A 25,615-nucleotide genomic window follows, 5' to 3' on the forward strand; every position below is an offset into this window, starting at 1 on the left:
TGAGTGAAGTTGCCTTCTTTACTCTAATTTTGTCAGGAAGTTTACTTTCTGAAGTATCCAACTAGCTACAGTGAATTGCTGGAGGCTTCTGCTTGCTTGGAAAGCTGGCTTCATACTTGAACTCTTTGTGTAGGAATAAGACTGCAGGGAGACAGCAGTCCTGTCCATCAACTAAGTCGCATCTTTAATTCACACTTAGGGATGCTGTTGGGAGGGCTTGGCCGTTCCTTTGATCTCACTCATTGTCTCTGCTTGGTTGGTGTTAAGTCTTCTCCTCTTCCCCTGTTCACTTTTAGTGTGTTGGACATGATGCTTTTCTCTGCAGTGTGTAACATTTCTCGTGTTCTCTCGCTTAAGACTGTCTGTCTGAATCCCCGGCACAAAGGCCGGGTTCGGCTGCCTGTGCCTGTAATCTACCCACCCGCCTACAGCACTAGGTGCCCAGACAGGTGACTCTTGAGAGCTCACTGGCTGACCCCCCCCAGCCAAAATGGTGGACTGTCAGGTCAGTGGGAGACCTTGTTCAAAGCAGTAATATGGGAAGTAATTGGATGCTCACTTCCCTGTGCTTGTCTGTACATGTAAGCATGCATGTGTGTTTATCTGCAGACTCATTCATGTGCATGTACCACACACACAGACACACACAGACACACACACACCCCTCCCTGTTTTCCTTCCTCCTGTCTATTCCTTAGCTGCTTTCTGTCATGCTGCTTGATAGCCTTGAACTGCCATAGTTTGTGCTTGTCTTGGGATGACCTTATTCCTCCATCCTTTTTAGAAGGTAGCTTCTCTGGATATAACCGTTTTGCCTCAAAGTTCTTCACTTTCAGAACTTGAAATAGAGCTCCATGCTCTCCTGAGTGTTAGGTTTCTGTTGAGAATCCGGTGTTATTATTTTGATGTGTTTGCTTTCCCAAGTGAGTTGTGTGGCTTTGTTTTATTTATTTCTTAGTGTTTCTGAGCCAGTTTCCTCCACCCTGTGGGCCTGTCCTACTACAATACTGTTTCTTAGTTTTTGTGCTTTGGGCATCTTGACTGGTGTGAGATGGAGAGGCGCATCTTTGGTCACGTCTGTTTGGAACTCTAAGTTCCTCTGGAGCTTAGGTGCCTGTTCTTTTTGCAGAATTCAGGAATGCCTGTAATTGTATTGGATGGAGTTCTGTGCTCTCCCAGCTTCTTGTTCTGTCTCTGGTTTGGTTTCTTGATCTCATCACAGCGCTCTTGGGATCTGTGACCACACCCTCTTCAGGAGTGATGTATGAGTGAGGTGTTTACTCAGTCTTGCCCTCCAGACCTCATAACCTTTTTCTATTGGTTGATCTGTTGGATTTTATTTGATTCATTGAATTTTTCATTCCACCATTTCTTTTTTTTCCTCCTTAAAAATCTTGCCGTTTCTTGGCTGACTTGGTGTTCCATGTTGCTGACTTCTTAAATCCATAAACTGCTGCTTTTTCTCATCCACTTTTACCATGTTCTCATCTGTGTGGCCGGCTTTCTTCTCTAGGTCCTGGAATGATGACCTTACTTTATTCATCTCGTGTGTATGTTTGGGGGTGGCCATTTCTCATTTTTACAAATAAAATTTTGAAGTCTTCATGCTCCTCCATTTTACTCATTTCTGTGTCTTTGGATTCAGTAGTTGGGGCTCTCCTAGAGGAGTCCCGTTTCTGTGCTGGTTTGGGCTGTGTATGTTCCGTTCTGTGGTTGTACATCTGTTGGCGGGTGGCTCTCTGTGTTATCTGGGCTCTGATGGACAGTTTACTCTTGCTGGTGAATCCCCAGTGCCACCCAGAGAGGAGCAAGCAGACTGCTGTACCGCCACCAAACTGAGCAAGGTACAGAATGGCCTAGGATCGATTCCAGCCTGCTAATCATTACCAGTGGGTCTAGAACAGAACACCACCAAAGCAACATGATGGGGCTGGGAAGGTAAAAACTGTCCAGGGAACCCAGCTATGAGGACTCTGGTCGGAAAAGAAGAGAACTAGAGAAAGGGGTGGGTGGGGGCAGGTTGTTGGGAAGGAGGGGGTAGAGGAGAATGCTGCAAAGCGGAAAAGACGGACGGATGAGAGAAATAATATGGCCTGACAGTGGAAAGGGAATGAGAGACATACACGAAGAGAGGAAAAAGTCCAACAGTGAGGTTTTCTAAGAAAATCAGCACAGTGAAAGTACTGTGTGGCGGGGGAAGGGTTAGCGTGGGGTGGCCAGCAGTGTGGGACCTGGAGCTTTGCCGATGCACGAGATGCACGATGCACGCAGTGGGGAAGAGGCCCCGGGGAGGACGTTCTCTGAATCACGCTGGTGTGAGCCTGTACCGGGTGTGTGACACCCCAGAACCGTCTTCACTCTTGAAGGCCCCTTCTCTCCTGTGAGGGGCCTCTGCCAGTCACCCTTAGCTTGGCTGTGTGTGGGCTGGGCGGATTCTCTCAGGGTCAGGAAACTAGTTCCTACCCCTGTAGCAGCTAGTGCTGTCTGTGGCCCTGCGGGGTCTCCCAAATGTAAATGAAGGGGGTGGGAGAGACAAGCATGGCGTCAAGGCCTGCCCACAGGCCTGCCTGGGTGCGTCTTGAAAGTCAAAGCATACTTAGCCCTAATCACCCTGCTGGAGAGATGCAGCTGTGTGTCAGCATGCCCCTGGAGCCGCAACAGGAAGGTGCCTTCAGAGGTTGATCTGCCCACCCACCTCAGGCACAGGACTGTCCACTGCACCCCACGAGGTGCCTTCAGAGGTTGATCTGCCCACCCACCTCAGGCACAGGACTGTCCACTGCACCCACGAGGTGCCTTCAGAGGTTGATCTGCCCACCCACCTCAGGCACAGGACTGTCCACTGCACCCCACGAGGTGCCTTCAGAGGTTGATCTGCCCACCCACCTCAGGCACAGGACTGTCCACTGCACCCCACGAGGTGCCTTCAGAGGTTGATCTGCCCACCCACCTCAGGCACAGGACTGTCCACTGCACCCCACGAGGTGCCTTCAGAGGTTGATCTGCCCACCCACCTCAGGCACAGGACTTCAGGCACAGGACTGTCCACTGCACCCCACGAGGTGCCTTCAGAGGTTGATCTACCCACCCACCTCAGGCACAGGACTGTCCACCGCGCCCCAGCTGTTCTCAGTTACGAGTTCTGCCCCCTCTGAAGGAGGGTGATGCTTCCTTTCCCTGGACATTTCCCTGCCTGTGCCGAGCCTCTGCCTTTGGTGATGTCAGACCTTCTTCCTCCCACAGCTGCCTCCCCTGCCTGTCTCTCCTGCTGTGGGTTGTGAGCCTTGAGTTCTGGGTTCCTGACTTGTGATCATTCATGTTCTTGGGCCCCGGGGAGGTTCCATTATGTGTTGCCTCTCCAGATGGTTATAGCCAGAGCCCTCTGATCACAGAATAGCGAAGTGGATTCCTGTCCTCTGCTGACTTGTCCTCCAGAGGAGACACTGTCTCACCAATGCCTGCCTGGACTTAAAGTTTTGAAGAGCTGCTGGTCATACGGCCCTTCTGTCTTTCAGAGTTGTGGACTTGTCCTGTGAGGAGGGCCACTGTGTCCTGGTGCTGGCTTACCTTTTGGATAAGGCTTCTCCACCTCTCCCCTGCCTTAGAGCTGCAGCTGGAGCCTGTTTGGCCTGGCTTCACATTGAAATCACCTGGGAAACCAATCACATGCCAGTCATTGAAACTGGAATCTCTTGAGAGGCAGGCTCGAGCATCTATGGTCTTTAAAAGCCGCCTGCTTCATTCCAAAGTTCAGCCAAGGTTGAGAACCACGGAGTCGGGCTTATCCATGCTGTAGCCCTCCATCCTGTCTCACTACACACAAGGTTGTGTCTCTGTGTTAAGTGAGCAGAACTTTCTAGTCTGCTGAGGTCTTCTGCGTGGGTGAGGAGAGAGCTCATGACAAAGTTCTCAGGGTAAGGAGAAAGCTCTCTTAAACCTTCTTGGTTGCAGGGAGCCGCGCCCTGCATTCCTGTCTTTTGCTTTCCCACGTTGGGTGGCGGTCTCTCTATCTTACTGTTCACGCTCTGAAAATAAGACAGTGGGGGCATAAAACTGAGTGGTGGCCAACCACTTGAAAGAGCTGTGTAACCAGAGCACGGGGTATGGAAAAAGCTGGCACCAGCTCGCTACAGCTGCAAGCTCTGATGGTCGATATAAAAAATGGGTAGAATGAAATGCCAGCGGCATTGTAACGGGGCAGAGGGGGCAGGTGGCCCTGAGATGGTACAGAGGGAAGCGTAGGCTGAGGTGAGGCGGGGTAGGCGGCAGTGAAGCCTGGCGGGGACTCCGGGTGCCAGTGCTTGCTTTTGAGTTGGTTTTATGTTGAATACAGAGGAAAGGTTGCTGTTGCGAGCCGCCCTGGCTTGTATGGTGAAGGGAAGGATCCTGGCAGGGCTTCTAAAACTCTTTCCACTTTCAGCCCCCACCTAGAAGAGGTGTGTGTGTGTGTGTGTGTGTGTGTGTGTGTGTGTGTGTGTCCATGTACAGTTCCTGAAGTTCTCTAATCAATAGCCACATGGTGAAAATGGCCGCTGTAAAACACCATGGGAGAGGAAGGTGTTTCTCTGTATGGGATTCGGCAGTTAATCGTTTTTGCACCGACCCAGCTCTGAGATCAGGTGTGATTGGGCAGCTTACGGGCTGCTTAGATAGTAGAGCAAATACCAGATTTTGATATGATCAACTTTAGTTTTATTTTACAGTTAGGATTCAGATTTAGATGAGAGAGGACAAAAACATTGCTAAGTGATCTCTCTGTATCTCTCTGTCTCTCTCTACACACACACACACACACACACACACACACACACACACACACACGTCTTACTATGTAGCCCAGGCTGGCCTTGAGTTCACCGTGTAGCCCAGGCTGGTTTCAGCTTTTGGTGGCAATCCTCCTGTTTCAGCCTCATATGTACTGAGGTTAAAGGTGTGTGCTACCATGTCTGGTTAAGTGATCTCTGATATACATTTTTGGATTTTCACGTTCTTAGTGCATCTAAAATTTTTGTTAAAATTGTGTATGAGCTTGCAACATTTTACTTTTCTCGGATAAACAGGTGTTTTGTTTTAATTTCTTAGACTATTCACCAACTTAATGGACCTGACATTGTGTTCTTTCCCTTATTTTCTTCTCTTTAGGTTTTAGGGGTTATGTTTTTGGTGTGTGTGTGTGTGTGTGTGTGTGTGTGTGTGTCCAAGAGCATGCCCTATAGTGGTCCTCTAAATTTATGTTCTCATTTTCATGTGGGAAATGCTCCAGGTATACCTCATAGTTCCTCAGAACTGACTCTTCAGTCGATCTGTATAGCTTGGTATTGGGTAAGAGTTCACTTTGTTTAGATTTGTGTGTGCTTTTGTTGTTGCCATGTGCAACCATGTGAATGGTTTATTGGGATAGATAAAAGTCCTGTGGGCCAGTATGTATCCTGGACATCTGCTGTACAGTGTTCTGGTGGAGGGCTCAGAAGGCTCTTAGAAATGTCTTCAGTGCTTTGTCAGGCAGGCTGTCTGCTCGTCCAGGAGAGACTGAAGGAGTCCATTCATTGTGTGTGGTTTGCAGTCTTGTTTTGTATGGCCAGGTATAGTTTTAAACTGTTGCTATGTGAAACCACGATTCTTCTGCAGTTAAGAAATAGGTTAAAGTGTTTATAAATTTCTGCTAATGCTTTCTAATTGGAAAGCTTTTTAGAATAAGGCTATTTCACTCTTTAAAGTCCCACAGACTAAGCCATGCCAGTCACAAAATGTTTGTGAAATTCGTATTCGTGTAAATAATTGCACATAAATAGTACACAGGGAAGACCCCTGTGCTTTATACTGGGCAGAAGGTCTCTTATCTTCTTGCCTGAGAAGGAACACCCACACCACTGGAGGAGAACTGCAAAAGGGCAGCTCCCTCCAGGAGAGGGCACATAGTCCATGCATCCCTGATAGGAGTCAAGAGGTTTGCTGCACAGTTTAGGACGTTAGCTAAGTGTGAGCAAAGTGGGGGCCCTCACTGAGCTGTAAAGTAAAGATACCAAGACCCTTGAGCTACAGTGGAGCCAAACTCGGGCTTCCTGTTACAGGATATTTGATCGAACTGTGAACCTCGAGATTGCATTATTTACTGGAAAAACCTGTTTCTAGCTGTGGTGTGGCTCAGCCCTAGCACACACCTTTAGTCCAAGAGCTTTCTGCTGGAATAGTGTAAACAGGATTAAATAGTCAAGCATAGGTCAAGATGTGGAGCAAGCAACCAGTTGGCAGGAAATCAACAAGAAAACTGTAGAATGAGAGGGAGTCAGAAGGACAGATAGAGTCGTGCACAGGAAGTAGAAGGGAGGGACATCCAGTTTGAGGCTTTTTGTTTGAGATGGTGGATGAGCCTGAGGACATGGGCTGAGGAGGAAGGTCAACTGGGTGCTTTCTCAGTCTCTCTGAGCTAGCATCTGGCTCCTGAGTCTTTATTATTGGTAAATCAAATGATTGAGTTTTTGTTAAAAACAGTGGCATCCTTTTCACTAAAAACCCAAGGTGGCGGCTGGATAGTTTGGTAATGATTTGGTGTTTAGAAAGGGATAATATATATAAAGGTGAATGTTATATTTGACCAAAAATAAAATGGGATAATCTATAATTTTATGTGTTGAGAACTCTCAAGAAAATTTCTACTTTGAAAAGTATGTGGAGAAATGAGTAGGTCTCTTCAATAACCCCAATTACCTGAACCCAGGGAACTCTGAACACAAGGACATAGCTGGAATTTCTGTGGAGAATCATCTTTTAATTGTCGGAGCAAAATATGATGTCCCCATTTCACGCAAGAAATGATTTGGGGAAATGTAATTTCGGGTCTAACGTCAGAGCCCCAGATCTGACTGTGTACACAGAGCCGTGTTTTAAAAGCAATCAGTATTGTCCACCAGGTAGTGAAGCAGGTGGAGGGTGCTGCCAGACCTGACCTGTGCTTGATTGCTGGGATCTGTAGGGTGGAAGGGAAAACCCAGGTTTACAAATTGCCCTGTGACCTCCACACACATGCTGTAACGTCTGAGATACACATGTGCATGTCTGCGCATGCACGCACACACGCACCCCTTGGAAGTTTTACCGTTGCATTGGACTTCAATGTCTAAAATAAAGAAGTCACAGCTTTTAAAGTCTGTCTGTCCAGAGGTGATCCTCTGGGATTGAAGTGTGGAAGTTAGCATTGCCTCAGCTTGCCACCCAAGGCTGTGTAGAATTGTGCTGTTAGGAGAGTATGAGTAACTTCTGCTTCCAACTTCTCGGTGAAAAATGCAGAGGATCAGATTTGATGGGTATAGTGACTCGGAAGTAACTGAAGATGTCACTGTTTGCTTGGAAAATAAAAGCAAACCATAGAACTTTTCTGTGTTGCTATAACTGAAAATTAGGTTTTGAAGTCTAATAATACAAAATAATTTAAAAGTGCCGGTAGGCTGGCTTCCTGATTTCTATCAGATACATGCATGTATAGTAGGTGTCCGTTTCATTAAAACAGACATTTCGGTCTAGCGTGTAGCTGGCTTCTTCAGTGAATTTCTGTGTCGCTCACTGGTGGGAAGAATTCTCTGGCTGCTGTTGTAGAGATGTTTGGAACCACTAATCAGCCAGCACTGGTCTTTATGTAGATAATGATTTCTCTGATTATGGCTATTTCTGATTGATTTTTTTCATTCGCTGCTGTCTACTTGTCCGTCATATTCTACAGGTTTCTCAGTCTTCTGTTTCTCAGTCATTGTCCTCAATGGTACTGTAGCACTTGACAGGAACTCATGACAAGTGAGCGCTCACTCGCTCGCTCGCTCGGGGTGTGTGTGTGTGTGTGTGTGTGTGTGTGTGTGTGTGTGTGTGTGTGTACGTACGTACACACCACTGGGGATGCACAAGGCATGGATTCCTTTCTGCCTCACCCCTGCCTTCTCAATACTTAAGTTTTTCTTTGCAGTCATATGATGGTGTTAAAACAGGGAAACTAGCCAGCTTTAGGATGCTGAATCATACATACATATGTATGTATATAAATGTATATATATTCATATATGTGTTAAACATATAAGTTAACATTTACAGAAGAGTGAAGGATGTCCTTGTGAGATGTGGACTGAGGCAGCTCGTGGTGGCTTGGTGCAGCTGCTTATACTCTTGGGTTTTTTGCAGCTGAAATCCATACCAGATACAAAACTGACATTATGTCCATGCTGTGTCAATAGGCTAGGTTCATTTTTAAGAGCTTCATCTGTAGTTCTAGAAAATTCCTCAGATTATTTTATGATGTTTAACACAGTATTTTTCTTCTGGCACGTCTCTCATGAAGATGTCAGCTCTTCTGGGTAGAAGCCATTCTCTGTTCCCTCCCTTTGTTCCCGTTTCTTCAACATTTCATTAATTTTGTGAATGTTCACAATATCAGTTTTTCGAAGTTCGGCTCTTCCCATTCTGGTCCCATCCTTGTTTAATTTGTGTGGTCTTTGGGGGCTCCAAAGCCTCTTCAGTTTCCCGCACTGCATGTGTTTCCCACGGGGTCCCCATCACTGAACACCACTTATGCTGGAGGTGTGTGTGCTGCTGCGTGTGAGCTTGTGAGAGAGCGGGCATCTGTGTCCTAGGTAGACTCATCTCTCCGGGGCTATGAGCTGTAAACACTGGGCTCATTGATGCCTGTCAGTGCACCGCCCCCCCCTACTGCTTGCATAGGCTTCCATTTGATGAATTACCTTTTCCCTTCATCTTTGAAAATAGATGAAGTTGAGATCTTTACCATATCTTGTCTGTCTTTATGTAGTTAAAGCCAGGTTCATTTTTTCTTTGGTGTGTGTAGGTCAGTCTACTACACTTGGCCAGAAGTAGTTTTTAGCAGCTCTCTAACCATGTGAATTCTTAACAAGAATCACATGGGTTCATGAAATTATCTAAACCAAGACTCAAAAAAAAAAAGAACTACCCTCGGGGTGGGAGGAGGGAGGAGGGGGAATCTGTGGATAGTATGTAGAAAATTTCTTAATAAAGAAAAATGAAAAAAGAACTAGGGATTAGGGATTTAGCTCAGTGGTAGAGCGCTTGGGCAAGCACAAGGCCCTGGGTTCGATCCTCAGCTCCAAAAAAAAAAAAAAAAAAAGAACTACCCTCATGCGTGTAGCACATAAACTTTGAGGCAGATAGTTCTATGATTGGAAAACATTACTTATTACTTATGGACAGGAGAGTGTTTTTTGGAAGGTGAGGATTATCCCAAAACGATTCTTGAAGAAGCTGGCTTAGGCTATGATACCCATTGCTAGTAAATGCACGCAGGACTTCTAAAGTGCACTGTTGCATCAGCCGTACATCCCTCTACTCAGAGAAGAGCCAGTCCTCAGAATATCCTGATCAAAGAGCAAGAAAGATCCTTTGTACCACACATTGGTTACTACACATTCCCATGATGCTTTGTGCTGGCATGGCTTTGTCATGGGGTTTCTGAGTATCACAGGTGCATGTCCTTAGCTGTTCTGTGTGAAAAGCTCTTCTTTGGTAGACTCATTCCTTCCCAGTGCTGCCCCAAACTCATCTCAAGGCGTTCTTCCTTGAAGACTAAATCCTGTCTTCTCTGACCTTGCTCATGACAGCTCCACCCCTTGTCTCTGCAGTTCTCAGTACTGTGTCGCACACCTAAGTACCTGTTGACCTGTCTTTTAGACCCCAGTGCAATGTGAACTCCGTCAGCACGGCCCCTTTGGTTCCTATTGCATGATAATGGTACCTCAGAGTTGCGCTAAGTGAGGTCATGTGTGTGGAACTAGTCTACTGAGGAGTCTGAGCTCTTGTGGGCGTGTGACTGTGCAGCAGGTATTCTATAACACGCTCTGCCTTTGGGGAACTCCCCCTCTTGACTGTAGAGCCAGGCTGCTCTGGTCTGTACTTGTCTAACTTTTCAGATACCGTTAGTTGTTTCTATCCTTCAGACACTTGCAGCAGCGCATAACTTCTTAGTGTCGTGTTGGTGCCCAGCTCTCCCTGAGGCCAACACGGGCTGTGCTGTTTGGGACAGAGACGTTTGGGACAGAGAAAGAAGGACCTGTTTGCCCCCTGTCTCTTGACATGGCCTTCTCTAGCGGTAACATCCTTCCCAAAAGCCCTTAGTGATCTGGCAAGGCCAGGCTGAGCCCTGCATGCCCGTGAGGCCTTTTCTGTCCCTCTCTGCCAGGGTGACCCTCAGCCAGTGGTTTCTGTGTCACTCTTTCCTGTGACCTTCACGGGTGTTTGTGTCTCAGCTCACTGGAGAGAAAACCACCTCATGGTTTGGTTTCTTCTCATGACTGCTGAGGATTGTACCTGTCGACAGGCTTCTTTTCCATCCTGTCAATCCATTTCCATCACTTCCCAATACCTTTTGGCCATTTTAATTGTCAGTGTTTACAAAAAGCAGCAGCTCGGTTCTGAAACACACTGTCATGGTGGCAGTGAAGGCTCTTCGCGCCCACTCTTCCCCATGGAAGAAAAGAGCGATCTGGATTCTGGCCCTGCAGCTGGGCCTTGCTTGCCTCCTGAACTCCCCCCCCCTCTTTTAGCATGCAGCTGTCGGAAGACAGAGGTGTCTCCTGGGCCTGTCAGTGTCCTCTGCAGCGTTGACTGTCACTGCCCTGTCTACCTCTGATGGACACGTTTGGGGAGAACATTTAGGTTGTAAATTTGGCTTGTCTCTCTCTTCCTTGCCCTCCACTGCCAGGTCATCTCTGTCATTTTGGTCTCCTCATTCAAGAGACTACTCTCATAGGCAAGGATCTTGAAAAAAAAATGGATTAAGCCTCGCCACCAAATGGCTGCCCTCATGACACATGACCCCCTCAGCTCCACTACCTCTGACTTCACCCTTCTCGCGGATATTTTTGCCATCTCACAACTTAAAACGTTTTTCTTAGGTCCACTCTCTCCTAAGTTCCAGACCATGTTTTCTACTGGCTGCTTGTCCAACCAACCGCCGTCATTTCCCAGAATCAGTTTCTCTCACCAGCTCTAGCGTCTGATTGGTTAATGGCATCCACACAGTCCCACAACCTGCAAAGCTGAGGGTCATCCTGCCTGCCTTGCTTGCCACCAGCTGTCACCTGTATCTCCTCCCTCGTGGTCTTCCTCTTCCATTCTTACTTCCTCTCCTGGAGTCTTGTCCATCGTCCGTGACCTTACTAAACACATCCCATTGCATTCCCAGCTGCCAGGAATCCCAGTCTCCCCAAAGCCGGCCAGGCCCCAGCCTGTCTCAACCCTCTCCCTGTGATACTTCTCTCTGCAGCTCCCACCACAACCCTGGTGTGCAGCCACTCAGCTCCTGAACGGAACTGAGGCTTGGCATGCCTCGTCATGACCCAGGCATTTGTCTGGCCATTCCCTCTTCACAGATGTTCTCCCCTGGTGCCTTGTTTTTCACGGTCCAGGGGTCTTCAGCTCTCAGAAACACCCCTTAGCTGCTGCTTCTGAACCAGCATCCCGAATGTGTATCCAATTATATCAGATAGCGTATCTCCTACCCCGCCCCCGAGTCACTGAAAACAGGATCTGGACTCTCTCATCTTTATAACTTTAGTCCCCGGCCTTTCAGGCTTGTTAAATAAGAATGAGTGAATGAATGAAAGAATGCCCAAAGAGGACTTGCAAAAGTTATAGTTTGTGTCCTTCTAGCCAAAATGTGTTATATTGGTCCTTAAAAGAAAATAATAGCGAACTTTACTTTTAAAATTTCTGTGTGTGTGATATGTGAGTGAGGGAGGGTCGCACACACCACAGTGCTTGTGTGGAAGTCGGGAGAACATTTATGGAGTCAGCTCTCTCCTTTTGTCCTCACTCGGGTCTGGGGGTGTTGAACTCACTGTCAGGCTTCCGTCGTCTGGCGGCAAGTGCCTTTAGTGCTGAGTCTTCACCCACTGGCACTGGCAGCAAGCTGAAGTGTTGAACGTGGTCTCCGTCTCCCTCTTCACTGGCCAAGGCCCACTCAGGTCTTTATTTGTCCTCTGGTCCCCTTTCTCTTACCGAGTTCTCTCTGGCGGAAACCCTAACAAGGTCAGATCTCGTAAGACCATGTGTGAGATCAGAAGGGACACTGCTGAGCTTCAGATCCACAGGAGTGCTGGTATACCACGGGCTTATCTCGGGACACACTGCTTGCCATTCTTCTTTTCCTTCTGGCCACAAGCCTTAGAGACATAGCCTGCCTTTCTTATTTACAAAGTATCATTCCCTCAGGCCCTTCTCCCAGCTCTTGAGGGCTCTCGGAAGAGCGTGTAGGGTCTGTGACATCACCGTCTGAACATCTTTCTTGGGCTTGTCTGTACTGTAACGTGCCAGCCTGCAGCCGGGGTGAGCCTTGCTTTTCCGGGTCTTTGACCCAGTGCCTGGAGAGACTGCAGAGCTTGTTGCCTCTGCGGCTGCGAGTGTCTGATCAGCTGCCCTGCACGCTGCAGGAGGCTGGAGGGTCAGTCCCCACTGCAGACTAGACACCCTGCACCCGACTGTAGGCTCTGGTGCCACGTGTGGGCAGTGGTGTGGGTCCAGCCTCTTCCCTCACTGTAAAAAGGGTGGTTTTAACTGACTACTAAGGTTCCACTGAGTTGGACGGTGGTCCTTCACCTTCTCGCCTCTTCACCATCCCAGCTCTCATACCCATTGCATTAGATCTCTGTACTTGAATCTGGAATTTCTGGTCTGTACTTGGCTTCTGGGTGTATTATACATCTCTGTGCTCATCCTCCAATTTTGTGGGTCAGTCCTAGACACGTGTCTTTAGCTTCCATTTCCAAACCTGCAGAATAAGGTTCTGAAAATGATTGATAAAGTCCGTTTCTCCCCAAAATTCTGACTAGTTCATGAGTTAGAGGAAACCCCCAGGTGGAGCTCTACAGGTAGTGTCCAGAGAGGCCATGGTACAGACGTGTGTCCTTCGTCGGAGCAGACGAGTTCACTGAACACACGAAGGTGGCAGCGGAGTCCTCGGGTGTTGGTGGCTGTGGCCACCCTCAAGTTTATCTTTGTAAATAACCAACCGTTCAGTTGAGCTTTGTCTGTTAAGGTCACCAAGGGACTGACTAGCGGCCCTTGCTGATTCTGTGTACGTAGGGAAATGGGCTGATCTGGTCCCCACCACCTCATCTCTGCTGCTTCCCACTATTGCCCTCAGGACGTTATCATGAGATATTAGATTGAGGCAACTATTTTAAGGTGCAGGAGCTCCGATCACCCTTTTCCATAGCTATGTAAAAGTAAAAAGAAATACTGTTCATTTTTGATAGGCGATGTGCATGAAGTTCTTGAAATAGAACCATAATCAGGACAAATTTTCACTTGAGATGTTTCTTATGGAATGTCATTTCGCTTCTAAATCTGGGGTGCCATTTTCATCTATGGCTCCTGATTTTCATAATCTACCACCATTTAGCAGAAGTGGTATTTATGAAGAAATTTGGCTTTGGAATGATTATTCTCACGAAAATGAAAAAAAAAAAAAAAAGGTTAACCATTTGAGTCATACTGCCTAGAGGCATTGAAGGGAGCCCCACTGAAGGGCTCCCTGAATGGAGTCTTGGCACCTTCCCCTCCCCGCCTAAAGCTCAGGCAGCATGGAGCTGCCCTCTTTCCCTGCTGCTCTGCCTTCCCTGGGGTGTCATGTAGATGGGACCTCTGCAGCCTTTGCGTCTGGCCTCTCCACTTAACCCTGTTATATTGCGATTCATCCATGTTAGTGGTAGTTCATTTCTCTTTATTGCTGAGTGGTAGAACCCTGTTAGACTAACTGGGACATGGTTATGTTTTCCAGTGATATTTATGGTGCTTATGATAAAGTCACCCCAAACCTCCACATACAGATGGAATTATTGATAATTTGAGCCGGGATTACTGGTCTTGATGGAAAGTGTGTGTCTAACTGTGGACAAGCAGATGTGCTATCATACATTCCCACTGCCGCTAGTTGAGAGGTCCGTTGCCCCACCTTCAGGTCAAAGAGAATAAAGCGTTATTTTAACCATGTTATAGGTGTATTGTATAATGCTTCTCATGGCTCTGGTTTGCATTTTTGTAATGGCTGATGATGCTTAGTGTTTTTCCATTTGTTTATTTACTTTTAAAAATGCATTTATTTATCTTTGGTGTTTGCCTGTTTCTCTCCTTGGCTGTTGAGTTCTGAGTTCCTAACCCTGTTACCTTTAAGGTGCTTGTGATATTCTTGTAGCATTGACTTCTGTGAACAAACTGCATTGTGGTAGCGACCCAGTTCCCACTTCTTCCTTTTGGATTGTGGTGTTAGGGTCGTGTCTAAGAAGTGTCTGTCAACCCAGTGAACGACTTCTCCTAGGTTTTCTAGTTCAGGATTTTACATTTGCTCTGTGACTTATTTGTGGTTAATGTTTCATATGTGTGAGGAATAGTTCAAGGCGTTTTGTTTTGTTTCCCTTTTTCTGCTTTTTAGTTTTGACTTTACCCAATTGGCCCAGGACCATAGGAGCATTTTTTTTTTTTTTTTTTTTTTTTTTTGAAAAGCTACTCTTCCTTCACGGAACTCTTACATTCATGTGGAAAATCAGCTTGCCATTATGCATTGATATATTTCTGACTTTCCCCTTCATAGCCATAATACATTGCTGCAACTGTCTCCTGTCTGGTATTGTCTCCAAGCACAGGGCCAGCTGGAAACTGCTGTCTGGCTGTGTGTGACAGCGTTGCTCTCCGCTGTTCCTAAGATTTTCTCTCTGCAACTGGATTTAGGCACTCGTCTGGCTATCGGAAGGATTTCCCTGCCTTTGGGTTTGTGTGGGTCCTTAGGGCCAGTGGGTTATTGTTGTAATAAAGTTTGGGGAAAGCTGCCATGTTTCCCTAAGGCAGCTGTCCTTCTTGACCGTTTTCCAGGGATTCCTGCTGAAATTGTCCTCAGGCACTGATCTGCCGTGGCCACGCCCCGCTCCCTCCCTTCTGTTCATACTTAGTTTCTTGTGGTGGGTATTGTGTTCCCTGAAATATTGTGTGTACCCTGAAATAAACATATCTGGGGTCAGAGAACAGACAGCCACTAGAACAGAGCCACAAATGGTGGCTAGAAAATGGGAAGAGTAAGCCATAACAGAAGTTGGGCGGTGGTGGTGCACGCCTTTAATCCCAGCACTTGGGAGGCAGAGCCAGGTGGATCTTTGAGTTCAAAGCCACTTTAGAAACTGCTAAGCATGGTGACTCACGCCTTTAATCCAGGGAGTGGGGGCAGAAAGAGAAAGGTATATAAGGTGTGAGGACCAGGAACTAAAGAGTAAAGCATGTAGTTAAGCATTTGGTTGGTTAAGCATTCAGGCTTTGGAGCAACACAGTTCAGCTGAGATTCATGTGGAGGAGGACTCAGAAGCTTCCAGCCTGAGGACACAGGATCACCTGAGGAACTGGCAAGGTGAGGAAGCTGTGGCTTGTTCTGCTTCTCTGATCTTCCAGCATTCACCCCAATAACTGGCCTCAGGTTTGAGTTTTATTAATAAGAACCTTTAAGATTCGTGCTGCAGTTTCTTCTCTGGGATCCATTTTGAATAGTGTCTGTTGTTCGTGTGGCATGGGTGCGTCTCCCGTCAGATCTGCCGATGTCATCTACTGGATCTTTTCCATTTTAATTTCATTTGCGTTTTCACTGTGTTTTTGCTCCCGACTTTAATATGCTAATTCCTCTGCTGCCTTTTGAACATGTAAAGCACAGTGAACATCTCTGATTTAACATCCCTGTCTACAAGTTCTGTCACCTTCTCACATGTAGTCATTTAGATGACTTTTCTCGTGTCACCTGTCCTGTCTTTCTGTTTGTGTGTCCGCTACTCTTTATCAAGTGCCCGGCACGGTAACGCGTGTTGAGGAGTTTTTCCATAGGAGCAAAGCATAGCTCAGTCAGTGTAGAACTAATGCCCGCCTCTCTCACACACACACACACACACACACACACACACGGGCAGACTCTCTCTCTCTCACACACACACACACACACACACACACGGGCAGACACACACACACACACACGGGCAGACACACACACACACACACACGGGCAGACACACACACACACACACACGGGCAGACACACACACACACGGGCAGACACACACACGGGCAGACACACACACACACACACACACACGGGCAGACACACACACACACACACACACACACACACACGGGCAGACACACACACACACACACACACACACACACGGGCAGACACACACACACACACGGGCAGACACACACACACACACGGGCAGACACACACACACACACGGGCAGACACACACACACACACACACGGGCAGACACACACACACACACGGGCACACACACACACACACGGGCAGACACACACACACACGGGCACACACACACACACACACACGGGCAGACACACACACACACACACACACAACACACGGGCAGACACACACACACACACACACAACACACGGGCAGACACACACACACACACACACACACACACACACACACATGCCCCTCTCCCTTCCCCCCACAATTTGGCAGTGTCCTGAGCATTTGCTGCTCTGGACTTGAATGTCCCCCTAGGCTTCCGTAGCCTTATCAGTCAAGCCCCTGTGATTTCCTGTCGTCCGCTCTTCGGCCGGCTGCCTCAGTCTTGGGTAGTTTTCTTAGATACTTATTGGCGGGTAGTCAGTATGCCTGTGTTTGCGTTCTTCCCTGTACTTTAAGATTTTCTCAATCCAGGCAGTTCATTTGCATAACCCAAAGGATGATAGAGATAATGTAAAAACAGTTAGCGTTTCTCCTTTTTACCCATACCTGTTCCTCAGGGGCAGCTATTTTTAATGTTTTTATTTTCTTACTTTACCTCCATATTTCCCTGTGACTTTTTTTTTTCCAGTTTTGAGCATTATATGATCAAGTTGTGATATAGATGCAATTTCGCTCTTTTTAGCTATTCACACACTAATATTCTTCCAGTCACCTCAGTAAATGTAATGGTGTTTTTGTTTGTTTGAATCTCTAAAGTAATGGTCCATGTAGATTGGGATAGGTGTTTAGAACTACCCTTGTTGTGGACTGATTCTATGAAACTGTCACATACCTATAGTTAGCCACAGCTGTCCAGCCCCTGCAAACCTGGCTTATTCTTCCCACTCTTTTCTCCTGGAGTCTCCCACCATCAGGCCACCCAGGCACCAAGCAGCTGCTGCGTGGGCCTGCGGGCAGCCTCTCCCGAGGTCACAGCCCGTCAGAACCCTTCCCCTCTGTGGCTCTCCCTGGGGTACTCCTTGCCCGCCGTTTTTCTTGATTTCAGTCTCCATCTTATGATACAAACTATCTTAAAAAACGTCATTCTAATTTTGCAGTGAAGAGAGAATTTGGCCCAGTGAGAACTCCAAACAGTGAAACCGCCTCTCTCAGAACTGTAAAGACATTTGTCCCATAGTCTTCAGGCAGCTAAAACACCGTTTTCCCTGAAGTCACTTTGTTTGTGACTTGCCTTTCCTATCTGGGAGCTTTTGGATTTGCTGCTCCATCCCTGGTTGCCTTTTGTGATGGGCTTTGTTGATTTGCTTTGTTGGCTTTCCGGAGCATGCTCTACATCTCTATCCATTCTCTTCCTTTTGCTCTACATCTGGGAAGGCTTTTCAGCCTTATCTTCTAACCCAGAAGAAAGTTGACTGTGGCAGCTTTTCCATCATTTGATGGCAAGGCCATCTTGTTCTGTCAGTGTGCAGAGAAGGTTGAATTTGGTGACTTTTTCATCTTTGCTGACACTGCCCTGTTCTGACTGTGCAGAGGAACGATCACTAAAGCATTACTCATTGTTTACCCATCAGTTTTTAATGTATTGTTTTAAATACTGCTTTACATTGACAGGTAAAATTGTACACAGTGCTATTTAATGCTGTCGTCATATAGTCCTACATTCGTATAAATAAAGTGAGCTAGTTTAATATGGCTCACTAACAAATGCGTTACTTCACATGCTCTGAGTTTTGGGATGAGAACACTCAGCATGCACCACCCTTTGCGAAGGGTACATACAGCATGTTCTCATTAACCGGAGCTGCTCTGCTAGTCAACAGGTCTCTTGACTTTGTTTCTGAGATTGTGACCCTGTGTTCCCCTCTTCTTCATCCACCACGCTCGCCTGGTAACCCCTGCTCTGCCCACTCCTTCAGTGAGATCAGCTTCCTTAGATGTGAGACCGCGTGGTGTTTGTCGTTGACCGACTGAACTCTTTAAGTTATATTCTGTGCTTCCATCCATGTTCTAGCCATGGTAGGATTTTATTTTAATGACAAAGTAGTGTTTTTGTCTCTGTTCCCTGCTCTATCTCTGTGTACGTGTTTATCACGTCTCCTTTGGCTATGAAATCTGTGGTTTTGTTAAACTTGTTATTTTACTTCTGGTTTCTAGGAACCTGGGGAAGGGAGGTGACCAGGGGTCCCCAGACAAGAGCAGTTTGGTCAGGTTACAGGGTGCAAACCTTGCTTGCTTCCTTGACAGTCCCTATAGCTTCACAAGGAGCCTAGATGGTGAAAAGGAGGTTCTAGGTAATTGGATCTCTGCTTCAGCCAGTGGTGGCCCAGTGTGATCCATCACCTTAGACCCTCACAGACCCTGCCTCTGCTCCTCTTCATTCCCTGTGTTTGACACCAATGTGTTTCAGCCAGAGGTTGCTGAGCTGGAATCCATGCAGATTTATACGCAGACCGCAGTAGCAAATTTCAAATGTTTGTGCCTTTTCCTATATTTAGAGGCACTCTGAGCGGACTTGGGTGGCCCACGCCTTTCAGGGTCTCTCCTGAGGGCTGTTGCATTCCCTTGTACAATCTCAGCAAGCCCCTGGTGGTCCCAGACACAACACTAGACCCACAGATACTTGTCTGGTAAATAGAAGAACTTTTTTTTTTTCTTTAAAATTTATGTATGTATATATGTATGTATGTATATGTATTTATGTATTTATATATATAAATATATATACTGTATACACTATATATATAAATATATATATGTATGTATGTTTGCCTGCAGGCCAGAAGAGGGCATCAGATCTCATTGCAGATGGTTGTGAGCCACCATGTGAGTGCTGGGAATTGTACTCAGGTCCTCTGGAAGAGCAGTCAGTGCTCTTAACCGCTGAGCCATCTCTCCAGCCCTAGAAGAACTTTCAAGGGAAATTCTCAGACATTCTGATCCAATGGTTTTAACTCATGAAGGTTTCCTCTATGTCCTTTGCCTTTGTTTTCAAGTTACATATTCCTTCATATAAAACCCTTTTAAGGGAACCTAGCACATTTGTATGAGAAAGAAGAAAAGACCTGAGGGTTTCCCATCCTTCGGTCTAGCCACCTCTCCAGAAGTACATGCATGCATAAACACGCACGCATGCACGCACGCATGCACGCACGCACATGCGCACACGCACACACACGCACGCATGCACGCACGCGCACGCACGCACACACGCGCACACACACGTACGCACACACACGCGCACACACACACGCACACACACCCCTTGCCAGTTATTTGAAATGGAAAGTACTGGAGAACCAAATGCCCCTCAGTAGAGATGTGGCTTAGACTGGCTGTTCATATCTGCTTTTGTTGCTAATACAGCGAGTAGTCATTCAGCTAAAATGATAGAAAACAGAACCAATTTAGCTCTTTTATTTCTGTTCAAGAACAACATGAATAAATAAAATCCTGTGATCCTTTTCAGTTCCAGCTTGGAATCTTAACTTTATTTCTTTATATGGCCTTGGAGGGTTTTGTTTCTGTTTTTAGCTCCTTTATGGTTAAGGTGTGTCTTTCTCTCCTCTGGAGTTAGTGTTCCGTTTAAATGCTTAAAAGGATGCAGATTGATAGTTATAAATTTAATTTTCCAAGTATGGAAACTCCAAAGAACTAATAATAATCCTGCTTAACATTAACGAACATGGGGACCCCATGTTTACTTCATGGGTTATGATTGTTCGGTGCCTTCAAACAGCTCACGCTATAAACTACAGATATTCTAACATTTTTATTCAGAAGCAAAGCCCAACAAGAAACATAATAAAAAGAATATTGCTTTGTAGCCACACGGGTTTTTAATACGGAAGAGAACCTCTTCTTGTGCTGTATTCAGTATATTTGGCATTTACTTGCCTTAAGTTGGTTTCTGAAACCAAATCACTCCCCCAACCCCCCCCACCCCCCCACCCCCCACCCCCGCCAGCCTTGGGTCAACTTCCAAGATTGTCTAAAAGACTCTGATGGTAGTTTTAGGAAAGGATGCTCCTTGAGGGAGAGGCCTCATCTTGAGAGAGAAGGGGTTCATGCTGCATGTAAGTGTAGTGTGTACATGTTTCATAGTTTATTTTGGAATTATTTGTGATGACTACACTTGCCTATGGATTAGAGAGGTTCCAGGCAGTTGATAGTTTTTCTTCTCAGTTTTTCTAGTTTGCTGCCATTAGAGGGCAGTATTGTAGAGGTTAAAATTTCCTCAACTATACTGCAAGCAGCATATAACATGTAATAATCAAACTTACTTGTTTATAGTATGTTAAATTATAGTCTTCATCGATGCGTCTTTACAGATATTTAAACTATCAGAGGTCATTTTGCCCCTGGTTGAGCCGTTTTACCCTTATCCGATGACCATGGTTCGGCGTTTAACCTGCCTGCTGACTGTAGGGTGAAGCAGTGGTGAGCCTGCTGTATGTAGCTCCTGCCTGCTGAGCTATTTTTAACCGCCATCAGATTCTCTCTACGTTTTTTTACTGGTTCTAGACACGCTGCAAATGAGCAAAGGCTACATATAAGGAATTGTATGCTTTTGGAAAACATCCTTGACAGTATTCAATTCCTCTGATGTAAGAAAACTAAGGATTAAGTCTTGGCGGAATTGAATTGCCATCTCACTTCGAAAACCCTTTGCTTTAGGGACTAGCTGAAAATAGATCTGTTCGGGATTAGACCTGTAGATTGACTTTTCTTAGCTATAAATGGAAGAAGACATAATTACTGGTGCAGTTGGGGTGATGCGATTTTAAGGCTTACAACTCTGGAGACATTTGGGGAAGGTTCCCTGCATTTCGTCTTGTGGGTTCCTTTGACTCTCTTATTTTTTTTCCTAGCAAAGAAAAATGCAATATTGTTTTCTACATGTAACTGATAAATTTTATGTGAAGCTATCTCCCACCAAAAAAGCAAATGTCATATTCCCTTGAATTCATTAGCATTAAAAAAGAATTCCTACAGCAGGGTTATTATCTTTGCACGTAACACAGCCTCTAAAAGCCTCCGGTTACTGCTGCTTGTAAGAACCCAATAATTGAAATCGAGACGCTGGCGTTCCTGTCTTAGTAGGGGACTGGGCATGCCCAGTAGCTCGGCCGGTCTGGTGCAAATAGCAAGCTTGCAGGGTTCAGCGCCGCGGGGACGGGCCGCTCCGGAGACGGGGTCTGACTCCTTTAGACGTAAGCGTGCGGGCACCGGGTGCTTTCGGGGACCCTGACGCGGGCCTCGGAGGAGGCGGCGCCCAACCCCCGCCCCCTCGCTCGCCGCCTCGGGCACCGGGAGGGACCGCAGCCCGGAGCGCGGGGCGGGCCTATGGCGCGGCCAATCGGCGCGGCGCCTGGCCGCCTATATGTGGCGCTGGGGCCGGGCGGCCTCCTCTAGAGGAGTGGAGCCGGCTGCCGGGTCGGAGCGAGCTGCTGCAGAAGCCGGTCACTCTCACCCGCGCTGCCCTGCCGTTCTCCCGCCCCGGGCTGCAGCCAGCTAGGAGGCTTTATCTAGTTTGAACCAGGCTGCTGGGCTCCCTCCCGCCCGCCCGCCCTCTCTCTTTTTTTTCCACGAGGGTGTTTTTGGCTGCAATTGCATGAAATCCCAATGGTGTAGACCAGTGGCGATGGATCTAGGAGTTTACCAACTGAGACATTTTTCAATTTCTTTCTTGTCGTCTTTGCTGGGAACTGAAAACGCTTCTGTGAGACTTGACAATAGGTAAATGTCAGCTGGGAGAGTTGGTTTGAATCGACTCGGAGTAAATTGACTTGCGGTAATGCAGGTACAGGATAGCCTTGCGAATTCCTTTGTCCATGCCGAGGGTTACTGTGACATAGATGTTGCTTTTTGAAATGGGCAAAAGATCCTTATTTTCACAGATCTGGCTCGAGAACAGCTTTCTCTCATTATGTAATTTAGCCCTTTGTGGCTCCCTGAAACAGGGAAATGCCTGGATATTCGATAGTGGCTGGTAATTTCTGGCGTCTGATACATTTTGTAGCGTTAAAGAATCCTCAAAATATGATGCTAATAACGTCATTTGAGTTCAGAGATCTATCCTTATCCTGGATGTTTAAGATCAATTCCATTTACCGATGATCTCTTTTTTTTTTTATTCTCTCTTCCAGCTCTGGTGCAAGTGTGGTAGCTATCGACAACAAAATCGAGCAAGCTATGGTATGTACTGATTAAAAAGTGCTTGTACTCAGCGTGGGCACAGCATAAAACCCAAGATGTCTTGGCAGGACCAGTGCATCCCTTAGCTAAATCCAGATGGTTGCTGGTTGCTCGTAAAGGGAATACAGTCAGAAAAGCCAGTGCTAGCCCCCTTCCTCCAGCCAGCGTGGAGACGAGCCCCGTACGCCGCCGGGGGGAGCAGGGCCCGGGGTTTCTGAGCGAGGCCCCTGCCCTGGACCCATTTCTCTTCATGTCGGGATAAGGAGGCAGCCGCTCAGCTTCCGCCTTGCTCGTCCTGGGAGCAACTTCAGTGATGTGGCTTTCCTAGGCACCCCGAGATTTTACTGGGGAGCTGGAGGGAGGGAGCCCCTGCCGAGGGGAGCTGGGGAAGGGGTCTCTGGGTCATACCAGAACCTCTCCCGCAGTGCTGCGGCCGCACGGAGGAGGAGAATGGGAGAAAAGTTTTGTTTTCTCGGCCTGCTCCTGGATTTCTCCTATTTTTTATTTCCGCCTTGGTCGTTCTTTGTTATTGGAGCAGCGCCTGTGGCTCTTCTCACGGGATTCTCTGCCCACTGTTGCTAGGCAAACTCTGAACCTTTAATTCAGAGCTATAAATAACTCGGCCTCTCATTGGCTACGACGTCTGCCCAGGTTTCTGTGATGTCAGCTTAATCGCTGGGGGGTGGGGGGAGTAGAGGTGGAGGGAAGAAAATGCGGCAGCACGCTCTGTAGGAACTGGCTGCAGCCGGTGCTGAGGGAGGGAGAGGGAGGAGGGAGGGAGGAGGAGGAGGAGGAGGCGCTCCCTAGGCTGGGAGGGCCTGGGGGCGGGGAAGCGGCCGCCGGCCTCGGGCCTGGGGCCTGGACCGGAGCCCCGTGCGGTTTGCCATCTTGAATTGGAAACTGGACTGTAGGCATCCTTGGCTAATGTCTGCAGAGAAAGTCTAGAGACTTTTGTAAAGCTCGATCACTTATACATTAAACTTAGGTATTATACATAAACTTAGGTGCGGTTGTGATTATGCGCAGATTTCCACAAGTGTGCTTCAATGGTCTTTGGAGACAGGATATGCAAATTGGTTAGGGAGAGTTAAGAAAGGCCTTCAGAAAGCCAGAGTCCAGGACATGATAAGCTAACCCTTTCTTTTCTTTCCCCCTTCCTCCCAGGATCTGGTGAAAAGCCATTTGATGTATGCAGTTAGAGAGGAAGTGGAGGTTCTGAAGGAGCAGATCAAAGAACTCATAGAGAAAAACTCCCAGCTGGAGCAGGAGAACAATCTGTTGAAGACACTGGCCAGTCCGGAGCAGCTCGCCCAGTTTCAGGCCCAGCTGCAGACTGGTTCGCCTCCGGCCACCACGCAGCCACAGGGGACCACACAGCCCCCTGCACAGCCAGCGTCCCAGGGCTCAGGATCGACCGCGTAGCCTGCTCTGCCCCCACGGAACTGGCTGCTGCTGTCCGAACTGAACAGACCGAAGAGATGTGTTAGCGAGACACCACCTCCACCGTCACCCATTTCACCGCTGTCTACGAGAGAGACGTGAGACTCACACATGCCATTCTCGCTTTCCCCAGTATTAAGCACTCATATGCTTTTGGCTTGAAGAAATGTACTAGTTGAGTGAATTAAAGGTTAATCAGAGAATGAGCATGGATGTGCCCTGTGCGACTTGGCAGATGTCTGAGGAATGGTTTAATTGATGCTGAGGAGCTGTGTGCCTTTTCAACCCTTCCCAGCCACCCACCCTGCTTCCAAGAGCTCTGAGGCTTGCCTGCATGAGGCTCGGAAGGTTGGCTGCTCCTGGATTTTGTGCTCTCCTCTCCTTCCCTTCAAGGAACTTAAAAGAGAGGCCAGAAACGAGACTGCAATGGGGGGAGGGGGTTAGTCGTTTTACAAACCGACAACTGTCACCAAAGTTTATAAAACACACTAGTACTGTCCCTCTTTTCTGAAACATCACAGACACAAACTACTAGAGACGAAACGGTGACAGGTAGCTGGGACCTAGGCTGTCATTATGAAGGTTGTTTTGCTTATTATTGTATATTTGTGTATGTAGTGTAACGAATTTGTACAATAGAGGACCGTAACTACTGTTTAGGTTGTACAGATTGAAATTTAGATGTTACATTGGCTGTCTGAAAAGGTGTGGATTGTCCTTCATAGAGAGACCTACAGAAAAACTGTTTCATGGCAAAAACCACACCTGAAGAAATGTTAAGAATTCGGCACAGTTAGTTACTTGGTGTAATTTGAAATCTAGCTGCTGAATCTTGCGGGGTAAATCCCTGTTCACCGGTGTCTTCTCGGCTGAGCTGGTTGACCACATGAAGAAATGGTCAGTTACTGAGCAATGGATTTCCCAGTAGGGGTTTCTGCACATCACCTGTATAGTAGTTCTCTGCATACGTTTCTGTGCATGTTCGCTGCAGTTATCACTGTATTTACCTGTTGTACCGTCACCTTTCAATAAAGCATATAAAATGTTGCTACACCAGTGTCAACTGTCATTTCCATCTGATAAAGTCACAGCGGTTTGCCTGGTGAGATCTGAAAGGGAGTGGGAGGGTTGGACAAAGTAGGGACACGCGTGGTTTGACTGTGGACGTGAGGACAGCTTAGGATGGTGCATTGTGTGGCTAAGTGGAGGAGGGGCTGTGTTCTCTGTGACTTGCATAAATCACTGCACCCTGTGGACTGATAAAAGATGGTGTCTTCAGTCCAGCCCCCACCCCCAGTCTAAAACTCTTAAGCATTTATGTAGAACTTGATCATCTGTGGTTACTGAACCGAGAGGGAGTGAGCCTGATTCTCTGTGTATTCCCAGTAGTAGTGGGACACTGCCACTGTGAAGCAGATCATCTTTCCTGCAGGGGAATGAGTTTCTTGCCCCTTGGGAGAGTAATTCTGCGTTTAGATACTATTCTGGGGGTGGGGGGGTTGAATGGATGTAACGGGCTTGAGGCAGTAGGACCTGGTACTTAAATCCCTCCTGGATGATTTGTAAAATGCTCCCAATGAACAGTGGAGCCTAGCAGGGTTCTGGAGGCCACAGGCTGGGCTCAGCTTTGCAGTCTACCCCAGGAACTCAGCAACAGCTCTTCGACCCAGTGAGCATGCACATTCTCTGAGGCTTATCTGAGTCCTGGATTCCTCAGCTC

The 25,615-nt window shown here is 47.3% G+C and overlaps 1 protein-coding gene across 4 annotated transcripts in view; it reads left to right on the forward strand.

Annotated features, from left to right (window-relative positions):
• Tsc22d1 (TSC22 domain family member 1) overlaps positions 1 to 24,948 on the forward strand; it is a 109,862-nt gene extending 84,914 nt beyond the window's left edge. For 2 of the 4 annotated variants that reach the window (XM_036198552.1, XM_036198551.1), the window contains exons 3-4: positions 22,407 to 22,455; positions 23,620 to 24,948. In XM_036198552.1, coding sequence (XP_036054445.1) covers positions 22,407 to 22,455; positions 23,620 to 23,877 — 307 coding nt within the window. In that variant the 3' untranslated portion in view covers positions 23,878 to 24,948. Of the gene's footprint in view, positions 1 to 21,386; positions 21,471 to 21,573; positions 21,997 to 22,406; positions 22,456 to 23,619 lie in introns of those variants that run through there. The other 2 variants (XM_036198556.1, XM_036198555.1) reach the window with 2 other exon arrangements.
• The last annotated feature ends 667 nt before the right edge of the window (positions 24,949 to 25,615 follow it).

The sequence above is a fragment of the Onychomys torridus genome, chromosome 9 (genome assembly GCF_903995425.1).
Source record: "Onychomys torridus chromosome 9, mOncTor1.1, whole genome shotgun sequence".
Taxonomy (NCBI): domain Eukaryota; kingdom Metazoa; phylum Chordata; class Mammalia; order Rodentia; family Cricetidae; genus Onychomys; species Onychomys torridus.